General features: G+C 36.2%; 1 protein-coding gene across 4 annotated transcripts in view; it reads right to left on the bottom strand.

The window, feature by feature from the left end:
- The window catches only part of MAP3K5 (mitogen-activated protein kinase kinase kinase 5), a 227,139-nt gene that overhangs the window by 106,504 nt on the left and 102,433 nt on the right, over positions 1-18,202 (bottom strand). For all 4 annotated transcript variants that reach the window (XM_036871441.1, XM_036871443.1, XM_036871442.1 and 1 more), the window contains one exon: positions 2,087-2,199. In XM_036871441.1, coding sequence (XP_036727336.1) covers positions 2,087-2,199 — 113 coding nt within the window. The remainder of the gene's footprint in view (positions 1-2,086; positions 2,200-18,202) is intronic.

Raw genomic sequence — 18,202 nt, 5'->3', positions numbered from 1 at the left:
ATACTATTAATTAATAAAATTATTATATTAAAATATTCATTTATTTAGTCAACTGTTTTCCTTGAAAATCCCTTTAACTCTATTTTACCATATAAATATTAACTTTAGGTCAACCTATATTGATTAGCATAACTTGTGATTGAGTAGAATCTAAATTAGTGAGTTTTAATTGCCTTTTAGTTTTTAAGGAAATATAATTTAGAGTGTATATCACAGTATTTTAGAAGCCTAAAACTTAGCTTTTATGGGAACTAAAAATTCATTGTCAAGTCAGATTTTAAGTCTGTGTATGTTTTGCAATTTCCAAAATTAAAAATTCAACTTCATATGCTTTCAAATGCTTGTTCAACATGTATTATGAATGAGCTCTTCTTAGAAAAAACTGAAGTGTGTTTCCTTTACAAAGTTACATTAATCACAGTTCCTCAAACCTCAGAGTGCTGACCATCCTTTTTCTTTCCCCCAGCTTTTGAAAGGTATAATTGACATAGCATTGTGTAAGTTTAAGGTGTACAATGTGTTGATTTAATACACTTATATCTGGCAAAATGATCACACTGTAGCCTTAGCTCACACCTCCAACATGTCATATAATTTCCATTTCTTTTTTGTGGTGAGAACATTTAAGATCTATGACCATCTTAATCTACATTTAACTTAAAAATGAGAATTTAGAATAGGTACATTTCAAACCACTATGTTAGTGCTCTACCTACACATGCAAATCAGTGTCAAATTCTGTGATGATCTGCATGCTTCAACCTCAAGTTCAACAACAGAGCAATACAAATCATTTTTAGATCACTGATGCATAAGGGGTTTTGGCTAGTGTAGAGTTTTTTAAATAACCTTAGAAGCAGAATTTTATTATAATTAAAATTTAATTATAATAAATAATTATTTATAATAAAATATATTTTATGAAAAGTGTATATTTTTCTGATTTCATTTTCCAACTAAAAATGTTATTTCAAATAAAACTTTGTGCATTGAATACCATTGCAATCCAGCAGCAACAAGCATTGTATCATTCTTTTAGTCTGCGTCTTTTAAAAAGTACTTAATACTCAAACTTCACTTGCCTCAAAGATTTCCCAGAACATCATATAAGGCCATTTTATTAGTCTTTCCCAAATAATGTAAAAAAAAAATCCAGGGCTCATTTTTTCTTATGACAAATTAAACAAAACATTTCTCCAGTTAAAAATCTTAAAGGAAAAGTTTCTTCTACAATTCATAGCTTAACTAAGATCAAATTTTTTTCCTGTACAAAAAATATGGCAAACTATTTCTATGTCTGTAGTAAAAACTCCTGCAAGAGTTGTAAAGGGTCTCTGAAAGAGAGGGGTTAGACACTCAAAAGAGAGCAAAATCTGATTACCTTAGATAGTATTCAATATCTAGAACCTTAAAAAATGTTATCAAAGCCAGAATCAAGGAAATCACACAAAATTTGTTCACTGAGATATCCTAATCTTCAAAAATTCCAAAGAAGGGTCAGCATATGAGACAATGTCCACTGATAAAAGGGAAAAAAAGCACATTCTATCAATGGCTACAATTCAGAGACGGTCTCTGAGGAGACCAGTCACTGCCAAGACTGCCTCTGCTTGACCTGTTGTTCTAGGGGCTTGGGAGGCTCCACCTCCAACAAAACTGAAATCATAGGGGCAGGTGTACAGGAAACAGAAACAGGAAATATCAGAGTTTCCTTCCTCCCTTTCTTTCTTTCTTTCTTTCAGCCCCAGGAAAGCAAAATCAATCTAAAATAGGAAACTTCCCGGATGTTCCACAAAACACTACCTTATTTGGCAGTTGAGGGCTGAATGCAGAGCCCATATTTATATTTTTAATACTAGTTTGAGCTGGAATTAAAAATATCAGGTAAAATAAACTAAAAACTGAATTACAACCCAATGTCAGGATTTTGCACAACAATATGAAACATTAAATAAGGAGATGTAATTTGTTTTTTAGGAAGTCAGATGGGACAGAAAGCAAAGGGACTATCTATTAAAGATTCTTTTTCTTTGTATCATTGGGTACAGTTTCTTGATTTCCATGGAAAACGTCAAGCTATAATTACCAACTTTTCGGAGCTCAAAGGAAGATTCAAACTGGTGCCCAGATGCCAGGAGGAGGACCGCAAAATTAATTCCTGACTGTAGTGTTGGCTCAGATTCAAATGCCTTTTTGAACCTATAAAAAAAAACACACACACACAAATGTACAAGTTTACTTTTTCAGTCATGAAACTGAGTTTGCAATAGCTTCTGTTTGCATAACTCCAAGGCCTGAGCAAGTAAAAATATTCCACTGGCCTTCATCCCAGAATCTAGTGTGCTATTAGGATTTAATACTTAAGTGACTGTATACCCTCACCCTCAGCAACATGGCATTCCCCCCACTTAACTCAGCCTCATCATAGCATCTCCAGTCTTTAAAAAAATCCTCTCTTCAAACTCTTCCAGAGAGCATGTGTGTGTGCCCAAACATGTGTAAACAGTGAAAATTTAAAGATAAGAACCCTGTACATATTTTTATTTTATTTATTTATTTATTTATTTTTTGACGGATTACATTACAATGCTTTATTTTTTGCTAATCATATAGAAACACATGATTATGTGAAAACATTTGCTCGGGCCTCTCGCAGGGCTGGCTGCTGCAAGTGAGGAGCCCAAAGCTTTAAGTCTCATTAGTTTCACAGTCATCCTGCTTCTGCTTACTGATTTTCAGAGTTACTTGCAAATGGGTAGGGTAAACCTACCTCCTGTTGGGTGTGCATACGTTTTAGGGGATTTGGGGACTTAACTTATAGGAGAGAAAACCTAGAGAAGAGAAGCTGATGCATTTGTCTTTCTAGGGGTACTGGGTTGGACTGAACAGTTGCCACACCTCTTTGGGCCTGGATATCAAAATGGAAAATTATAAAAAGTGAATAATCACGGCCAAGAAAAGCCTATCTTCTTCATGTGTGTGTATGTGTTATAAAGAAGACAAACCAGAGGAAAGCCTAGGTCCTACCTACCATTCCAGCAATTCAGAAGCATCTTGTGAAACGCCAGTCTCCCTCCCAATTCTAGGAATGACTCTTAATCTTGCTTTTCTCCTTTTTTGTTCCCTAATAACTGATATCCCAGACTATAGCTCTGCCTGTATATATTTTTAAAGTGGTTTTTAAAAGCTTTAAAATTACACAAAGCAAAAAAATATATATATATACACAAAACAATGAGGAAGATCATTTAGGTAACATACTGAAACAATCACTTCCATAAGAGTGATATAGAAATGCAATAAAGAATGTCAATTACAGTAAGAAATTAAGGAAAACAGAGATTGTGCCTGTGCATACTAATTTTGGCTCAAAGAGAATGAGAACACTTTTCTGAATATGCATGAAACTGAGTATCAACCTTTAAAAACGTTTCAACATTTGAAAAGACTTCAGTGTTTGTACATCCACTGTATTTTCAAGGTAACACTTCCTAGGTTCCATTCAAGGGTCTCCTCACATATGTCATTTAACAGGCAACACTATTCAATATTATTTCATTTAAGAGCATGAAGAAGAACAAAATTAAAATAAATGCCCTAGTGACTAATAGAAACTGAGCCAAACATGAAAAATGAAATAGCTATTTAAAAAAATCAGATCAAGGGGGGCTTCCCTGGTGGCGCAGTGGTTGAGAATCTGCCTGCCAATGCGGGGGACATGGGTTCGAGCCCTGGTCTGGGAAGATCCCACATGCCGCAGAGCAACTGGGCCCGTGAGCCACAACTACTGAGCCTGCGTGTCTGGAGCCTGTGCTCCACAACAAGAGAGGCCGCGATAGTGAGAGGCCCGCGCACCGCGATGAAGAGTGGCCCCCACTTGCCTCAAGTAGAGAAAGCCCTCGCACAGAAACGAAGACCCAACACAGCCAAAAATAAAATAAATTAATTAATTAAAAAAAAAATCTACCATTGCCTTCTATAAAAAAAAAATCAGATCAAGGAAAATATAAAGACTAAATACCTAATGAATAACCATTTAATGATACAAAAAAAAGGATACCTAGGGAAAAACACATTAAAATTCCAAGATAAAGGCATTTTTATTAAAATCATTAACTGTGAAACTGAAAGATGGGAATTGCCAAAATGGCAGCCAGCACAATAATGTACATTAGAGTATATTCTTGTCTTTTATATACACTTGAAGTTTTCCATAATTTAAAATGGTAAGGTAAACTTCAAAAGAAAAGTACATCTTTTCTGAATATTGAAAATCATGTGCCCTTTTTAAGGGTCTTACTTTTTAAGCAAAAAAAGTGTCTCTGAAAGGAAACAAAAATCAAATAAGTATTAATCTTAACTAGTTGGCTCGAATAGTTATGTATGTGAAATAAGAAAAAAATATTTCCAACTGCATCACTGCTGCTGATTAAAAAGCATTTTTATCTCTCCAGAAGTACAGGTGTTTCCCAAATCTAAAATGGAAAAAGCATGTACCCAGACTGCTGATATCCAAAGCAGGTCATATCAAGGAAAGACATGATTTATAAGTCTTAGACTCATATAAGACCCAAAGGTCTTTGTGTTTGTTCAGAGGCAAGTAGAAGGTCCCAGTAAAAAAAGATATAGGAGAAGAAAGGAGTTAATACCTTTCTTTCTACCAATACTTTATACTTTCTACAAATTCATATCAAGATGCATAATATTTTTCAACAAATAAATTCTTTCATTTCTCCTGAAAGAAAAGAACATGGAATACTTCTCTTCAACATATTCAAAGGAAGATGCAGAAAGCAAGATAACACCAAATCAACCAATAAATATTGACTAAGTACTTCCTATGTGCCAAACTAACCAAAATGAAAAATTGGGCTTATATCTGTTTTTCTGTTACCATAAACAATACATTTAAAAATATTTTAACCAAAATATAGATGCAATAAATTAATAATTTATATTTTTTATGGCTCACAGCACTCCATAATAATAAGCTGGGCATTGAGGAGAAAGTCTTAAGGAAGTGGGAATTCTCACACACTGTAAAAGTACATTAGTATAGTATTTCTTGGCAGAAATTTGCCAATATCTATCAAAAATTGTAAAATATTTAAAAAAGCAATGCATACCTATTGACACAAGATTTCCATACCTATGGGTTTATACTAAGAAAAAACATTAAATATGTAATCAGAAATTTGGTTACAAGAATAATTGTTACAAGATGAAAAAGTACTTCCTAAGTTTCCCACAATATTATAAAATGGAATATGGAATAAAATGTATTCCAAATGTTGGAAAGCTATGTAACTGCTTAAATTAGAAGAATAGTCAATGTCAGGGGAAAACCTGAGTTTCCAAGTAAGATGTAATAGCCTACTTGGTAGCCATCACTCCTGCTACAACAACTAGGTGGGAAAAAGGATACACATCAAAAACATATTTTTATAGATGCTGGAGATCTATGGAAGCAACAGCAACAACAAAATCACTGAAATAAAATTCCAAACAGGGAAGTGTCCTACCAAGGAGAGCTGAATTGCTTTTGTCGCTATAGGGGCATTTGCTGATTCCAACCATAATATTAAGCGTAGGCTCAGGCATAGGCAGAGAAACTCTACCTATTTGAAACTCTACCAGGGAAAAGAGAAGCAAGTGGATTTCCCGATAGTTGCATGGGCTGGCATGACAGGGTGAAACCTGAAGGAACCGCAAATGTGCAGCTGGTTTTCTCCACAGGACATTTGTTGAATGCTGGCTATATGAGCAGTTGGGGATGAGGTATGGCTGGAATGGCAGTGAAATATGAAGTCCAGCAGTACTTAGGAGTGAAGTGTTACTTGAGGGAGGAGCCTGCAACAAATAGATGGCAATCTCCTCCAAAGTCTGGAGCTGTATAATATAAGAGAGTAAAGAGTCAAACTCAAAACTCCAAAGGGCAGTTATAAAATCTTCCACAGTATTTAAGGGATAAGATAGAGCCCTGCTTGGCTCTCAGTCAAAAGATGAGGGTGCTCACATCCAGGAAGCAGGAACAAAACAGAGATAGACAGGGTCAAATAAAACTGAAACCCAGGATGGTGGAGTAGAAGGATGTGCTCTCACTCCCTCTTGTGAGAACACCAGAATCACAACTAGCTGCTGAACAGTCATCGACAGGAAGACACTGGAACTCACCAAAAAAGATACCCCACATCCAAAGACAAAGGAGAAGCCACAATGAGAAGGCAGGAGGGGTGCAATCACAATAAAATCAAATCCCATAACTGGTGGGTGGGTGACTCACAGACTGGCAAACACTTATACCGCAGAAGTTCACCCACTGGAGTGAAGGTTCTGAGCCGCACATCAGGCACCCCAACCTGGGGCTCCGGCAACGGGAGGAGAAATTCCTAGAGAATCAGACTTTGAAGGTTAGTGGGATTTGACTGCAGGACTTCGACAGGACTGGGGGAAACAGAGACTCCACTCTTGGAGGGCACACACAAAGTAGTGTGTGCATCGGGACCCAGGGGAAGGAGCAGTGACCCCAAGGAAGACTGAACCAGACATATCTGCTAGTGTTGGAGGGTCTCCTGCAGAGGTGAGGGGTGGCTGTGGCTCACCGTGGAGACAAGAACACTGGCAGCAGAAGTTCTGGGAAGTACTCCTTGGCGTGAGCACCCCTGGAGTGTGCCATTAGCCCCATCAAAGAGCCCAGGTAGGCTCCAGTGTTGGGTCGCCTCAGGCCAAACAACCAACAGGGAGGGAACTCAGCCCCACCCATCAGCAGTCAAGCGGATTAAAGTTTTACTGAGCTCTGCCCACCAGAGCAACAGTCAGCTCTACCCACAACCAGTCCCTCCTATCAGGAAACTTCCACAAGTCTCTTAGATAGCCTCACCCACCAGAGGGCAGACAGCAGAAGCAAGAAGAACTACAGTCCTGCAGCCTGTGGAACAAAAACCACATTCACAGAAAGACAGAGAAGATGAAAAGTCAGAGGGCTATGTACCAGATGAAGGAACAAGATAAAACTCCAGAAAAACAACGGAATGAAGTGGAGATAGGCAACCTTCCAGAAAAAGAATTCAGAATGATGATAGTGAAGATGATCCAGGACCTCGGAAAAAGAATGGAGGCAAAGATCGAGAAGATTCAAGAAATGTTTAACAAAGACCTAGAAGAATTAAAGAACAAACAAACAGAGATGAACAATACAATAACTGAAATGAAAAATACACTAGAAGAAATCAATAGCAGAATAACTGAGGCAGAAGAACGGATAAGTGACATGGAAGACAGAACGGTGGAATTCACTGTTGTGGAACAAAATAAAGAAAAAGGAATGAAAAGAAATGAAGACAGCCTAAGAGACCTCTGGGACCACATTAAATGCAACAACATTCGCATTATAGGGGTCTCAGAAGGAGAAGAGAGAGAGGAAGGACCCGAGAAAAAGGTTGAAGAGATTATAGTCGAAAACTTCCCTAACATGAGAAATGAAATAGCCACCCAAGTCCAGGAAGCACAGAGAGTCCCAAACAGGATAAACCCAAGGAGAAACATGCCGAGACACATAGCAATCAAATTGGCAAAAATTAAAGACAAAGAAAAATTATTGAAACCATCAAGGGAAAAATGACAAATAACATACAAGGGAACTCCCATAAGGTTAACAGCTGATTTCTCAGCAGAAACTCTACAAGCCAGAAGGGAGTGGCATGATATACTTAAAGTGATGAAAGGGAAGAACCTACAACCAAGATTACTCTATCCAGCAAGGATCTCAGTCAGATTCGATGGAGAAATCAAAAGATTTACAGACAAGCAAAAGCTAAAAGAATTCAGCCCCACCAAACCAGCTCTACAACAAATGCTAAAGGAACTTCTCTAACTGGGAAACACAAGAGAAGAAAAGGACCTACAAAAACAAACCCAAAACAATTTAGAAAATGGTAATAGGAACATACATATCGATAATTACCTTAAACATGAATGGATTAAATGCTCCAACCAAAAGACACAGGCTTGCTGAATGGATACAAAAACAAGACCCATATATATGCTGTCTACAAGAGACCCACTTCAGACCTAGGGACACATTCAGACTGAAAGTGAAGGGATGGAAAAAGATATTCCATGCAAATAGAAATCAAAAGAAAGCTGGAGTAGCAATACTCATATCAGATAAAAGAGACTTTAAAATAAAGAATGTTGCAAGAGACAAGGAAAGACACTACATAATGATCAAGGGATCAATCCAAGAAGAAGATATAACAATTATAAATATATATGCACCCAACGTAGGAGCACCTCAATACATAAGGCAACTGCTATGAAAGAGGAAATTGACAGTAACACAATAATAGTGGGGTACTTTTAACACCTCACTTACACCAATGGACAGATCATCCAAAATGAAAATAAATAAGGAAACAGAAGCTTTAAATGACACAATAGACCAGATAGATTTAATTGATATTTATAAGACATTCCATCCAAAAACAGCAGGTTACACTTTCTTCTCAAGTGCGCATGGAACATTCTCCAGGATAGATCACATCTTGGGTCACAAATCAAGCCTCAGTAAATTTAAGAAAATTGAGGGCTTCCCTGGTGGCGCAGTGGTTAAGAATCCGCCTGCCAATGCAGGGGACACGGGTTCGAGCCCTGGTCCGGGAAGATCCCACATGCCGCAGAGCAACTAAGCTCGTGCACCACAGCTACTGAGCCTGCGCTCTAGAGCCCGTGAGCCAAAACTACTGAGCCCAAGTGCCACAACTACAGAAGCCCATGCACCTAGAGCCCGTGCTCCACAGCAAGAGAAGCCACCGCAATGAGAAGCCTGCGCACCGCAATGAAGAGTAGCCCCCGCTCACCGCAACTAGAGAAAGCCCGCACACAGCAACGAAGACCCAACACAGCCAAAAATAAATAAATAAAATAAATAATTAAAAAAAAAAAAAGAAAGAAAATTGAAATCATATCAAGCATCTTTTCTGACCACAACACTATGAATTTAGAAATCAATTACAGGGAAAAAACCGTAAAAAACACAAACATATGGAGGCTAAACAATACGTTACTAAATAACCAAGAGATCACTGAAGAAATCAAAGAGGAAATCAAAAAATACCTAGAGACAAATGACAATGAAAACACGATAATCCAAAACCTATGGGATGCAGCAAAAGCAGTTCTAAGAGGGAAGTTTATAGCTATACAAGCCTATCTCAAGAAACAAGAAAAATCTCAAATAAACAATCTAACCTCACACCTAAAGGAACTAGAGAAAGAAGAACAAACAAAACCCAAAGTTAGCAGAAGGAAAGAAATCATAAAGATCAGAGCAGAAATAAATGAAATAGAAACAAAGAAAACAATAGCAACGATGAATGAAACTAAAAGCTGGTTCTTTGAGCAGATAAACAAAACTGATAAACTATTAGCCAGACTCATCAAGAAAAAGAGGGAGAGGACTCAAATCAATAAAATTAGAAATGAAAAAGGAGAAGTTACAACAGACACCACAGAAACACAAAGCATCCTAAGAGACTACTACAAGCAACTCTATGCCAATAAAAAGGACAATCTAGAAGAAATGGACAATTCGTAGAAAGGTATAACCTTCCAAGACTGAACCAGGAAGAAATAGAAAATATGAACAGACCAATCACAAGTAATGAAATTGAAACTGTGATCAAAAATCTTCCAACAAATAACAGTCCAGGACCAGATGGCTTCACAGGTGAATTCTATCAAACATTTAGAGAAGAGCTAACACCCATCCTTCTCAAATTCTTCCAAAACAATGTGGAGGAAGGAACACTCCCAAACTCATTCTATGAGGCCACCATCACCCTGATACCAAAACCAGACAAAGATAATACAAAAAAAGAAAATTACAGACCAATATCACTGATGAATATAGATGCAAAAATCCTCAGCAAAATACTAGCAAACAGAACCCAACAACACATTAAAAGGATCATACACCATGATCAAGTGGGATTTATCCCAGGGATGCAAGGATTTTTCAATATACACAAATCAATCAATGTGATACACCATATTAACAAATTGAAGAATAAAAACTATATGATCAGCTCAATAGATGCAGAAAAAGCTTTTGACAAAATTCAACACCCATTTATGATAAAAACTCTCCAGAAAGTGGGCATAGAGGGAACCTACCTCAACATAATAAAGGCCATATATGAGAAACCCACAGCCAACATCATTCTCAATGGTGAAAAACTGAAAGCATTTCCTCTAAGATCAGGAAGAAGACAAGGATGTCCACTCTCACCACTATCATTCAACATAATTTTGGAAGTCCTAGCCATGGCAATCAGAGAAGAAAAAGAAATAAAAGGAATCCAAATTGGAAAAGAAGAAGTAAAACTCACTGTTTGCAGATGACATGATAGTATACATAGAGAATCCTAAAGATGCCACCAGAAAACTACTAGAGCTAATCAATGAATTAGGTAAAGTTGCAGGATACAAAATTAATGCACAGAAATCTCTTGCATTCCTATACACTAATGATGAAAAATCTGAAAGAGAAATTAAGGAAACACTCCGATGTTCCACTGCAACAAAAAGGATAAAATACCTAGGAAGAAACCTACCTAGGGAGACAAAAGACCTGTATGCAGAAAACTATAAACACTGATGAAAGAAATTAAAGATGATACCAACAGATGGAGAGATATACCGTGTTCTTGGATTGGAAGAATTAATATTGTGAAAATGACCATACCACCCAAAGCGATCTACAGATTCAATGCAATCCCTATCAAATTACCAATGGCATTTTTTACTGAACTAGAACAAAAAAATCTTAAAATTTGTATGGAGACACAAAAGACCCCAAATAGCCAAAGCAGCCTTGAGGGAAAAAAACGGAGCCAGAGGAATCAGACTGCCTGACTTCAGACTATACTACAAAGCTACAGTAATCAAGACAATATGGTACTGGCACAAAAACAGAAATATAGATCAATGGAACAAGATAGAAAGCCCAGAGATAAATCCACGCACCTATGGTCAACTAATCTATGACAAAGGAGGCAAGGATATACAATGGAGAAAACAGAGTGTCTTCAATAAGTGGTGCTGGGAAAACTGGACAGCTACATGTTAAAGAATGAAATTAGAACACTCCCTAACACCATACACAAAAATAAACTCAAAATGGATTAGAGACCTGAATGTAAGACCAGACACTATAAAACTCTTAGAGGAAAACATAGGAAGTAACACTCTTTGACATAAATCACAGCAAGATCTTTTTTGATCCACCTCCTAGAGTAATGGAAATAAAAACAAAAATAAACAAATGGGACCTAATGAAACTTCAAAGCTTTTGCATAGCCAGGGAAACCATAAACAAGACGAAAAGACAACCCTCAGAATGGGAGAAAATATTTGCAAACTAATCAACGGACAAAGGATCAATCTCCAAAATATATAAACAGCTCATGCAGCTCAATATTAAAAAAACAAACAACCCAATCCAAAAATGGGCAGAAGACCTAAATAGACATTTCTCCAAAGAAGACATACAGATGGCCAAGAAGCACATGAAAAGCTGCTCAACATCACTAATTATTAGGGAAATGCAAATCAAAACTACAATGAGGTATCACCTCACACCAGTTAGAATGGGCATCATCAGAAAATCTACAAACAACAAATGCTGGAGAGGGTATGGAGAAAAGGGAACCCTCTTGCACTGCTGGTGGGAATGTAAATTGATACAGCCTCTATGGAAAACAGTATAGAGGTTCCTTAAAAGCTAAAAATAGAATTACCATATGATCCAGCAATCCCACTACTGGGCATATACCCAGAGAAAACCATAATTCAAAAAGACACATGCACGCCAATGTTCACTGCAGCACTATTTACAATAGCCAGGTCATGGAAGCAACCTAAATGCCCATCGACAGACAAATGGATAAAGAAGATGTGGTGCCTATATACAATGGAATATTACTCAGCCATAAAAAGGAACGAAATTGGGTCATTTGTTGAGACGTGGATGGATATAGAGACTGTCATACAGAGTGAAGTAAATCAGAAAGAGAAAAACAAATATCGTATATTAACACATATATGTGGAACCTAGAAAAATGGTACAGATGAACTGGTTTGCAGGGCAGAAATAGAGACACAGATGTAGAGAACAAACGTATGGACACCAAGGGGGGAAAGCGGGGGTGGGGTGGGGTCGTGTTGGGATGAGTTGGGAGATTAGGATTGACATGTATACACTGATGTGTATGAAATCGATGACTATTAAGAACCTGCTGTATAAAAAAATAAATTAAATAAAAATTTTTAAAAAATAAAGTAATTTAAAAAAAAAAACAAAAACTGAAACCCAGACCAACTCAACTCAGTTGCGGTTTTTGAGGTAGTCAGCTTCTCGCCCTCTCTGGCTAACAGAGGAAAGTGAGAGCCTTCTATGAGAGAAAATAAAATCATCTTCAGTCTCAGTAATTCTTAAATACAAAATATATGGCATACAATAAAGAATTATGAGACATGCAAAGAGTCAGGAAAATGTGACCAATAAACAAAAGAGCAAAACAGACAAGAGGACCTGCCTCACAGATAATTCAGATGTTGGAGTTTGTAGAAAAGGACTTTAAATAATTATTACAAATATGGTGAAGAAAATCAAGAAAAAAATGGACAAATGAATGAAAAGAGAAACAATTTCAACAGAGAGTTGAAATCTAAAAAAAGAGAATCAAATAATCTAGAACTAAAATATACAATGCCTGAAAATAAGAATTCATTGTATGTGTTTAATAGCAGACTAGACACAGCAGAAGATAGATTTGGTGAAATAAAGAAAACAGGTCAATGAAAAATATCAAAACTGAAGCAGGGAGAGAAAAAGGTAGGGGAAAAAACAAAACAGAGCGTAAGAGACATGTGAGATATAGTTAAACGGTCTAACATATGTATCACTGTAGCCCCAGGAAGAGGAAAGAGAGAATACAGAACAGAAGAAATATTTGAAGACATAAGGCCGAAAATATTCCAAACTGTTGAAAACATTAACCCACAGATCCAAAAAGCTCAGCAAACTTCAAACACGATAAAATAATAAGCACAGTCTAAATGCCGAAACCGAAGACACAGAGGAAAATCTTAAAATCAGCCAGAAAGAAATAGATACATTACTTTCCAAAGAGCAATACAATTGATAGCTGACTTTGCAATACAAACTATGGAAGCCAAAAGATAATGCAACAACATCTTTAGAGTGATAAAAGGAAAAAGAAAAGGTATAAGAAAGATGTGTTCATACAAACAAAAACTGGCAGAATTGGTTGCCAGCAGATCCGCATTACAGAAAATACTAAACATATTCAGGCTGAAGAGTAGTGATTCCAGTTGGAAGCACTGAACTGCAGGAAGAGCATCAGAAAGGGTAAATATTTGACTATATATAAAAGATATTAACTAAACTATTAAATATTTACACTGCTCTACGTTTCTTTCCTTGTTCAGGAAGTGGTAAAGTACAAATTTAAGGTAGACTGTAAAAGCCAAGGATGTGGATTGTCACCTCTAGGGAACTACTAAAAGCATAACATAAAAAGTATTACTAAAGTGTTAATAGACGATAAAATGTAATACTAAATTAATCAAAAAAAAGGAGGGAATGGAGGATTAATGGAACAAAGAAGATATGGAATAAATAGAAAATAAATAGCAGGATGGTAAGACATAAGCACAACTACCAGTTACCACATTAAATGTAAATGACCTAAACACTCCAAATAAAAAAGATTTCTCAAATTTGATTTAAGAACAACAGCAAAAAAAAAAAAAAAAAAAAAAGAAAGAAACAACTATAATGCATTTAAAAGAGACACACTTTAAATATAAGGATACAGTTAGGTTGAAAGTAAAATGATGCATAAAGATGTATCACTCAACTACTAACCAAAAGAAATCTGTTGTGATTATATATTAATATCAGACAAAACTAACTTTAAGGCAAAAATTATTGCAAGATATAAGGAGGAACATTTCATAATGATAAAAGGGTAAGTTCCACAGGAAGATTTACAATCCTAAACACACTTGTTAACATGGCTTCAAAATACATAAAGCAAAAACTGACAAAACTAAAAAATAGACAAATCTACATTCATAGTGGGAGATCTCAAAACATCTCTCTCAGTGATGATCAAACAGGCAGACAAAAAATATCAGTGAAGATATGGAAGATTTGAATAACATGATTAATCAAGTTAATCTACCTGACTTACGTGGAACACTACACCCAACAACAGTGGACTATATCCTGGGCTGTAAAGGCACCTCTCATAGAAATAGAATTAAACTAGAGAACAAGAAAGAAAGATATGTTTGTAAATTGGGCACCTACTTCTGAAGAACCCAGGGGTCAAAAAAGTCACACTGAAAATTAAAAGGTATTTGAGCTGAACAATATTGAAAGTTCAATACGTCAAAACTTCTGGGATGCAGAACAATTTTTATCTTTAAATGCATATGCTGGGAAGGGAGCAAGGTTGAAAAATCAATGCTCTAAGCTTCCATCTAGAAATATAACAGCATATATTCCTACACAAAGTGGAAGGAGGGTATAATAAAGGAAAGAACAGAAATCAATGAAGTAGAAAATAGATGTGCAATAAAGAAAATCAACAGTGCCAAAAGTTGGTTCTAGGAGAAGATAGATAAAATTGATAAACTCCTAGGTAGACTGCTCATAACAGAGAGAAAGAGAATACAAATTACTGTTATTCAAAAGTATCAGAAGTGAAAAGGGGGACATTAGTATAGGTCCTACTAGCATTAAAAAGAAACAAAGTATATTTGGAATAACCTTATCCCAATAAATACGACAACTTAGGTGAACTGGAAAATCTTCTTGAAAATCACAGATTAGCATGACACAAGAAAAAGAAAGGAAACTGAATAGTTCTATATCTATTACAGAATTTATAGCAATCTGAAATTATTCTTTTAATCATCTATCTCCCACTATAGAATGTATGCTCTCTGAGAGCAGGGACCTTGTCAGTCTTGTTGAGTACTAAATCTCCAGTGCCTGATCCATCAGGATGCCTGACTCATTGCAGGTGGTAACAAAATACTTGCTGAATGAAGAAAAACTGCATCCACTTCTTACCAAGAGCCAAGCTGAGACAAGTGATAAATACAGCAGGTCGTATAAAATTAAAATAATCTATTCACTTCCCTAGTAATCTAAATCCTGACCTTGATAAGACCACAAGACCAGAAAGCTACATCCTTGGACCACATTACTAAATTGTGTATCATCTTCACCACATTACATTTTAATATTATTGGAATTCACTATTTAATAAAAATATTGAAGATATTGTTTATATAGTTTTCATTGCTGCCTACTTAGAGTCTTACATGAGAAACTCCTTTAATTTATTGCTAGGGAGAGTATAGTTTCCTCTGAAGAAGTGGCATATGATTCACTTTTCATGCTGTTACTAAAAAGCTTATTTTAAAGAGCATGTTAATCCTTATCACTGGAGTATCTGTGTTCCCTGGTGCTAACTTTCCATATATATTTTATCATTTCACTGTTTTTTTTTTAAATTTGAACTTGATAAAAATAAATATAGATGCTAAAATAATGAAACCATCCATTTTGCCTGAAGTTGATAAATTAGTCATTTTAGGGTAAATGTGCCAAGTATCAACAGCAAATCCCAGTGGCTTGCAAGTTTCTGTATCAGCTGGCTCAGCTCTGCCTGACATTGTTCTCCCTCTGGGACCCAGTCTGAGGGAGGAGCTTTCTCCAGAAAATGGCTAAGGAAAAGTATATGTGGCACAGCCGCGACATAGCTTTTAAAGCTTCTGCTGATAAAGAGTATCAACCAACACACATACTCGAACCTGGTGTCATGGGGTGGGAATATATCATCTTCCTATGAACAGGGACAGTGTATTTCTAACAATAATACAATATAGCCCTGATGATATTCTCTACCACAGGAAGCTGTGGGTACCACCAGATAGTAAAAGAAACAATGACAATAGCTGCCTATAATGACTGGGCACCTACTGGGTACAGGCATTGTCCTTGACACTTCGAGCATAATATTTCTAATTCTGACAACTCTTTAAGGTAGGAAGGATTCTCTCAAGTTTACTAATCAGAACACTGAAGCATGGAAATAGTCAGTCACACAATTTAAAAGTGGTTGAGCAGGAACTTTACCCAGTTCTGCTGGATTCCAAACCTGAGCCCTCTTCTCTGTATGACTCTGCTTATCCTTTGGTGTGTGTTTAAAAAAATTTTTTTTAGTCCTTTTTCATTACCTCTGCTTTTGTTTTTGCTTTTCAGTAAAAGGGATTTGGGTGAAATAGGAAGAATAATAATGAGAAATAAAAATAGAACTGCTTTTATATTAAGGATAAAGCTTGGATTCTATATACTACAGAAACAGGTATTGATATATTCTTGGAAAGAATGGTGTTTGTCACAAAATGTATTTGATCAATCTTATTAGACTATAGACTAATATTTTTAAAAGACTGATATGGCAATACTGCTGAATGTGCCCATAAAAATGCACCAAAGACATTTCATGTCATTGAAAACTTTACAGTTTAACTAGCAAGAGGATAAATGAACATGAACAATATGTTAGTTCTTACACAAAGAAATCTATAAACAGTGATTAATAGTGTAAAACTATCTATAAAAATAGAGAAGTAAAATGATTAGAGGTAAGTGAAGCTAAATTAAGACTTCATGAAGGAAACAAATCTTAAGGATGGAACCAGGCATCTTAAGAAAATTCTACTAAGTATATTTGAGTAACTGTATGAAGTTATTTCCACTATTGTTGATTTTTTTCTATTTTAGTACTAAATATTTGTTGAAAGAGGATAAATAATTTGTATTCTTCAACTCATTATTACATTGAAGAGTTGCAAAGTTTTTGTTCAAGTTTTCAAAGCAACAGATTTTTGTTCAAGGGCTGCCTTATATCAGCACTGTATTTGTCACCTGATTGTAAGCTAGCTCTAAAAGAGCTAAGTACTTGATAATGGAGTGATGAGCTCTTTATAATAAAGACATAGCTCACCTTTTGCATCTGTACTGAGATGTTCAACAAAGTCAAGAATAAAGAAAATATTCTTGAATCAATTGTTTCAAGCTAAAGAGCATCTACTTTCCATCAAAGAAGAAACTGAGCTCAACTCAAGCTCCTTCTATTTAGCTGTCATTTTCCTTCTTTGTGATATAACAGCTGTGATTCTTTCTGTGAGACATACAAGTAATTAAATTAGAATTTCACGGTGCCTTACATCTCCAGGGATATTTCTGAAATTATCACTCATAAAATAACTCAGAGGTAAAGCAAGACAGCATGGGATGAAAACTAGTGCCAAATCACTCTGTTGATCTGATCTGGAGATGGCAGGGAAACCCTCTCCAATTCAAACTACTTATTTGTATATGATCTTTATTATTAAAGAAAAGTCAGGATGAAAAATCTAAAAACTCAAAATTCTAACTACCTTCTTTCAGTCCTTTTACTATTTGCATATTTTTTTCCAAAAAAAAGAGAATCATGCTATTTTAATAATGTTTTTTAATTTTCATATGATATCATGAAGCATGTTACTATTAAATATTTGTTTAAAACCACAATTTTCTGGACTTCCCTGGTGGTCCAGTGGTAAAGAACCCACCTTCCAATGAGGGGACACAGGTTCGATCCCTGGTTGGGGAACTAAGATCCCTCATGCTGTGGGACAACTAAGCCTGAGTGCCACAACTACTGAGCTCGCGCGCCTCAACTAGAGCCCGTGTGCCACAAACTACAAAGCCCACGTGCCCTGGAGCCTGGAGGCCACAACTAGAGAGAAAGCCTGAGTGCCACAACAAAGAGCCCATGCGCCGCAATTAAGACCCGACCCAGCCAAAAAAATTTTTAAAAAAAGAAGAAAGAAATTCACAAAACCCGAATTTTCTTCTGGGCATATACTCAAAAGAATTGAAAGCAGAGGACTCAAACAGATATTTGTACACCCATGTTCATAGCAGCATTTATTCACAATAGCCAAAAGGTGGAAACAAACCCAAGTGTCTACTGACAGGTGAATGGATAAACACCATGTGGTATAGACATAAAATGGAATATTATTCAGCCTTTAAAAAGGAAATTCAGAC

The sequence above is a fragment of the Balaenoptera musculus genome, chromosome 12, assembly GCF_009873245.2.
Source record: "Balaenoptera musculus isolate JJ_BM4_2016_0621 chromosome 12, mBalMus1.pri.v3, whole genome shotgun sequence".
In the NCBI taxonomy this organism is placed as follows: Eukaryota; Metazoa; Chordata; class Mammalia; order Artiodactyla; family Balaenopteridae; genus Balaenoptera; species Balaenoptera musculus.
This window is presented reverse-complemented; position numbering and strand designations above follow the sequence as displayed.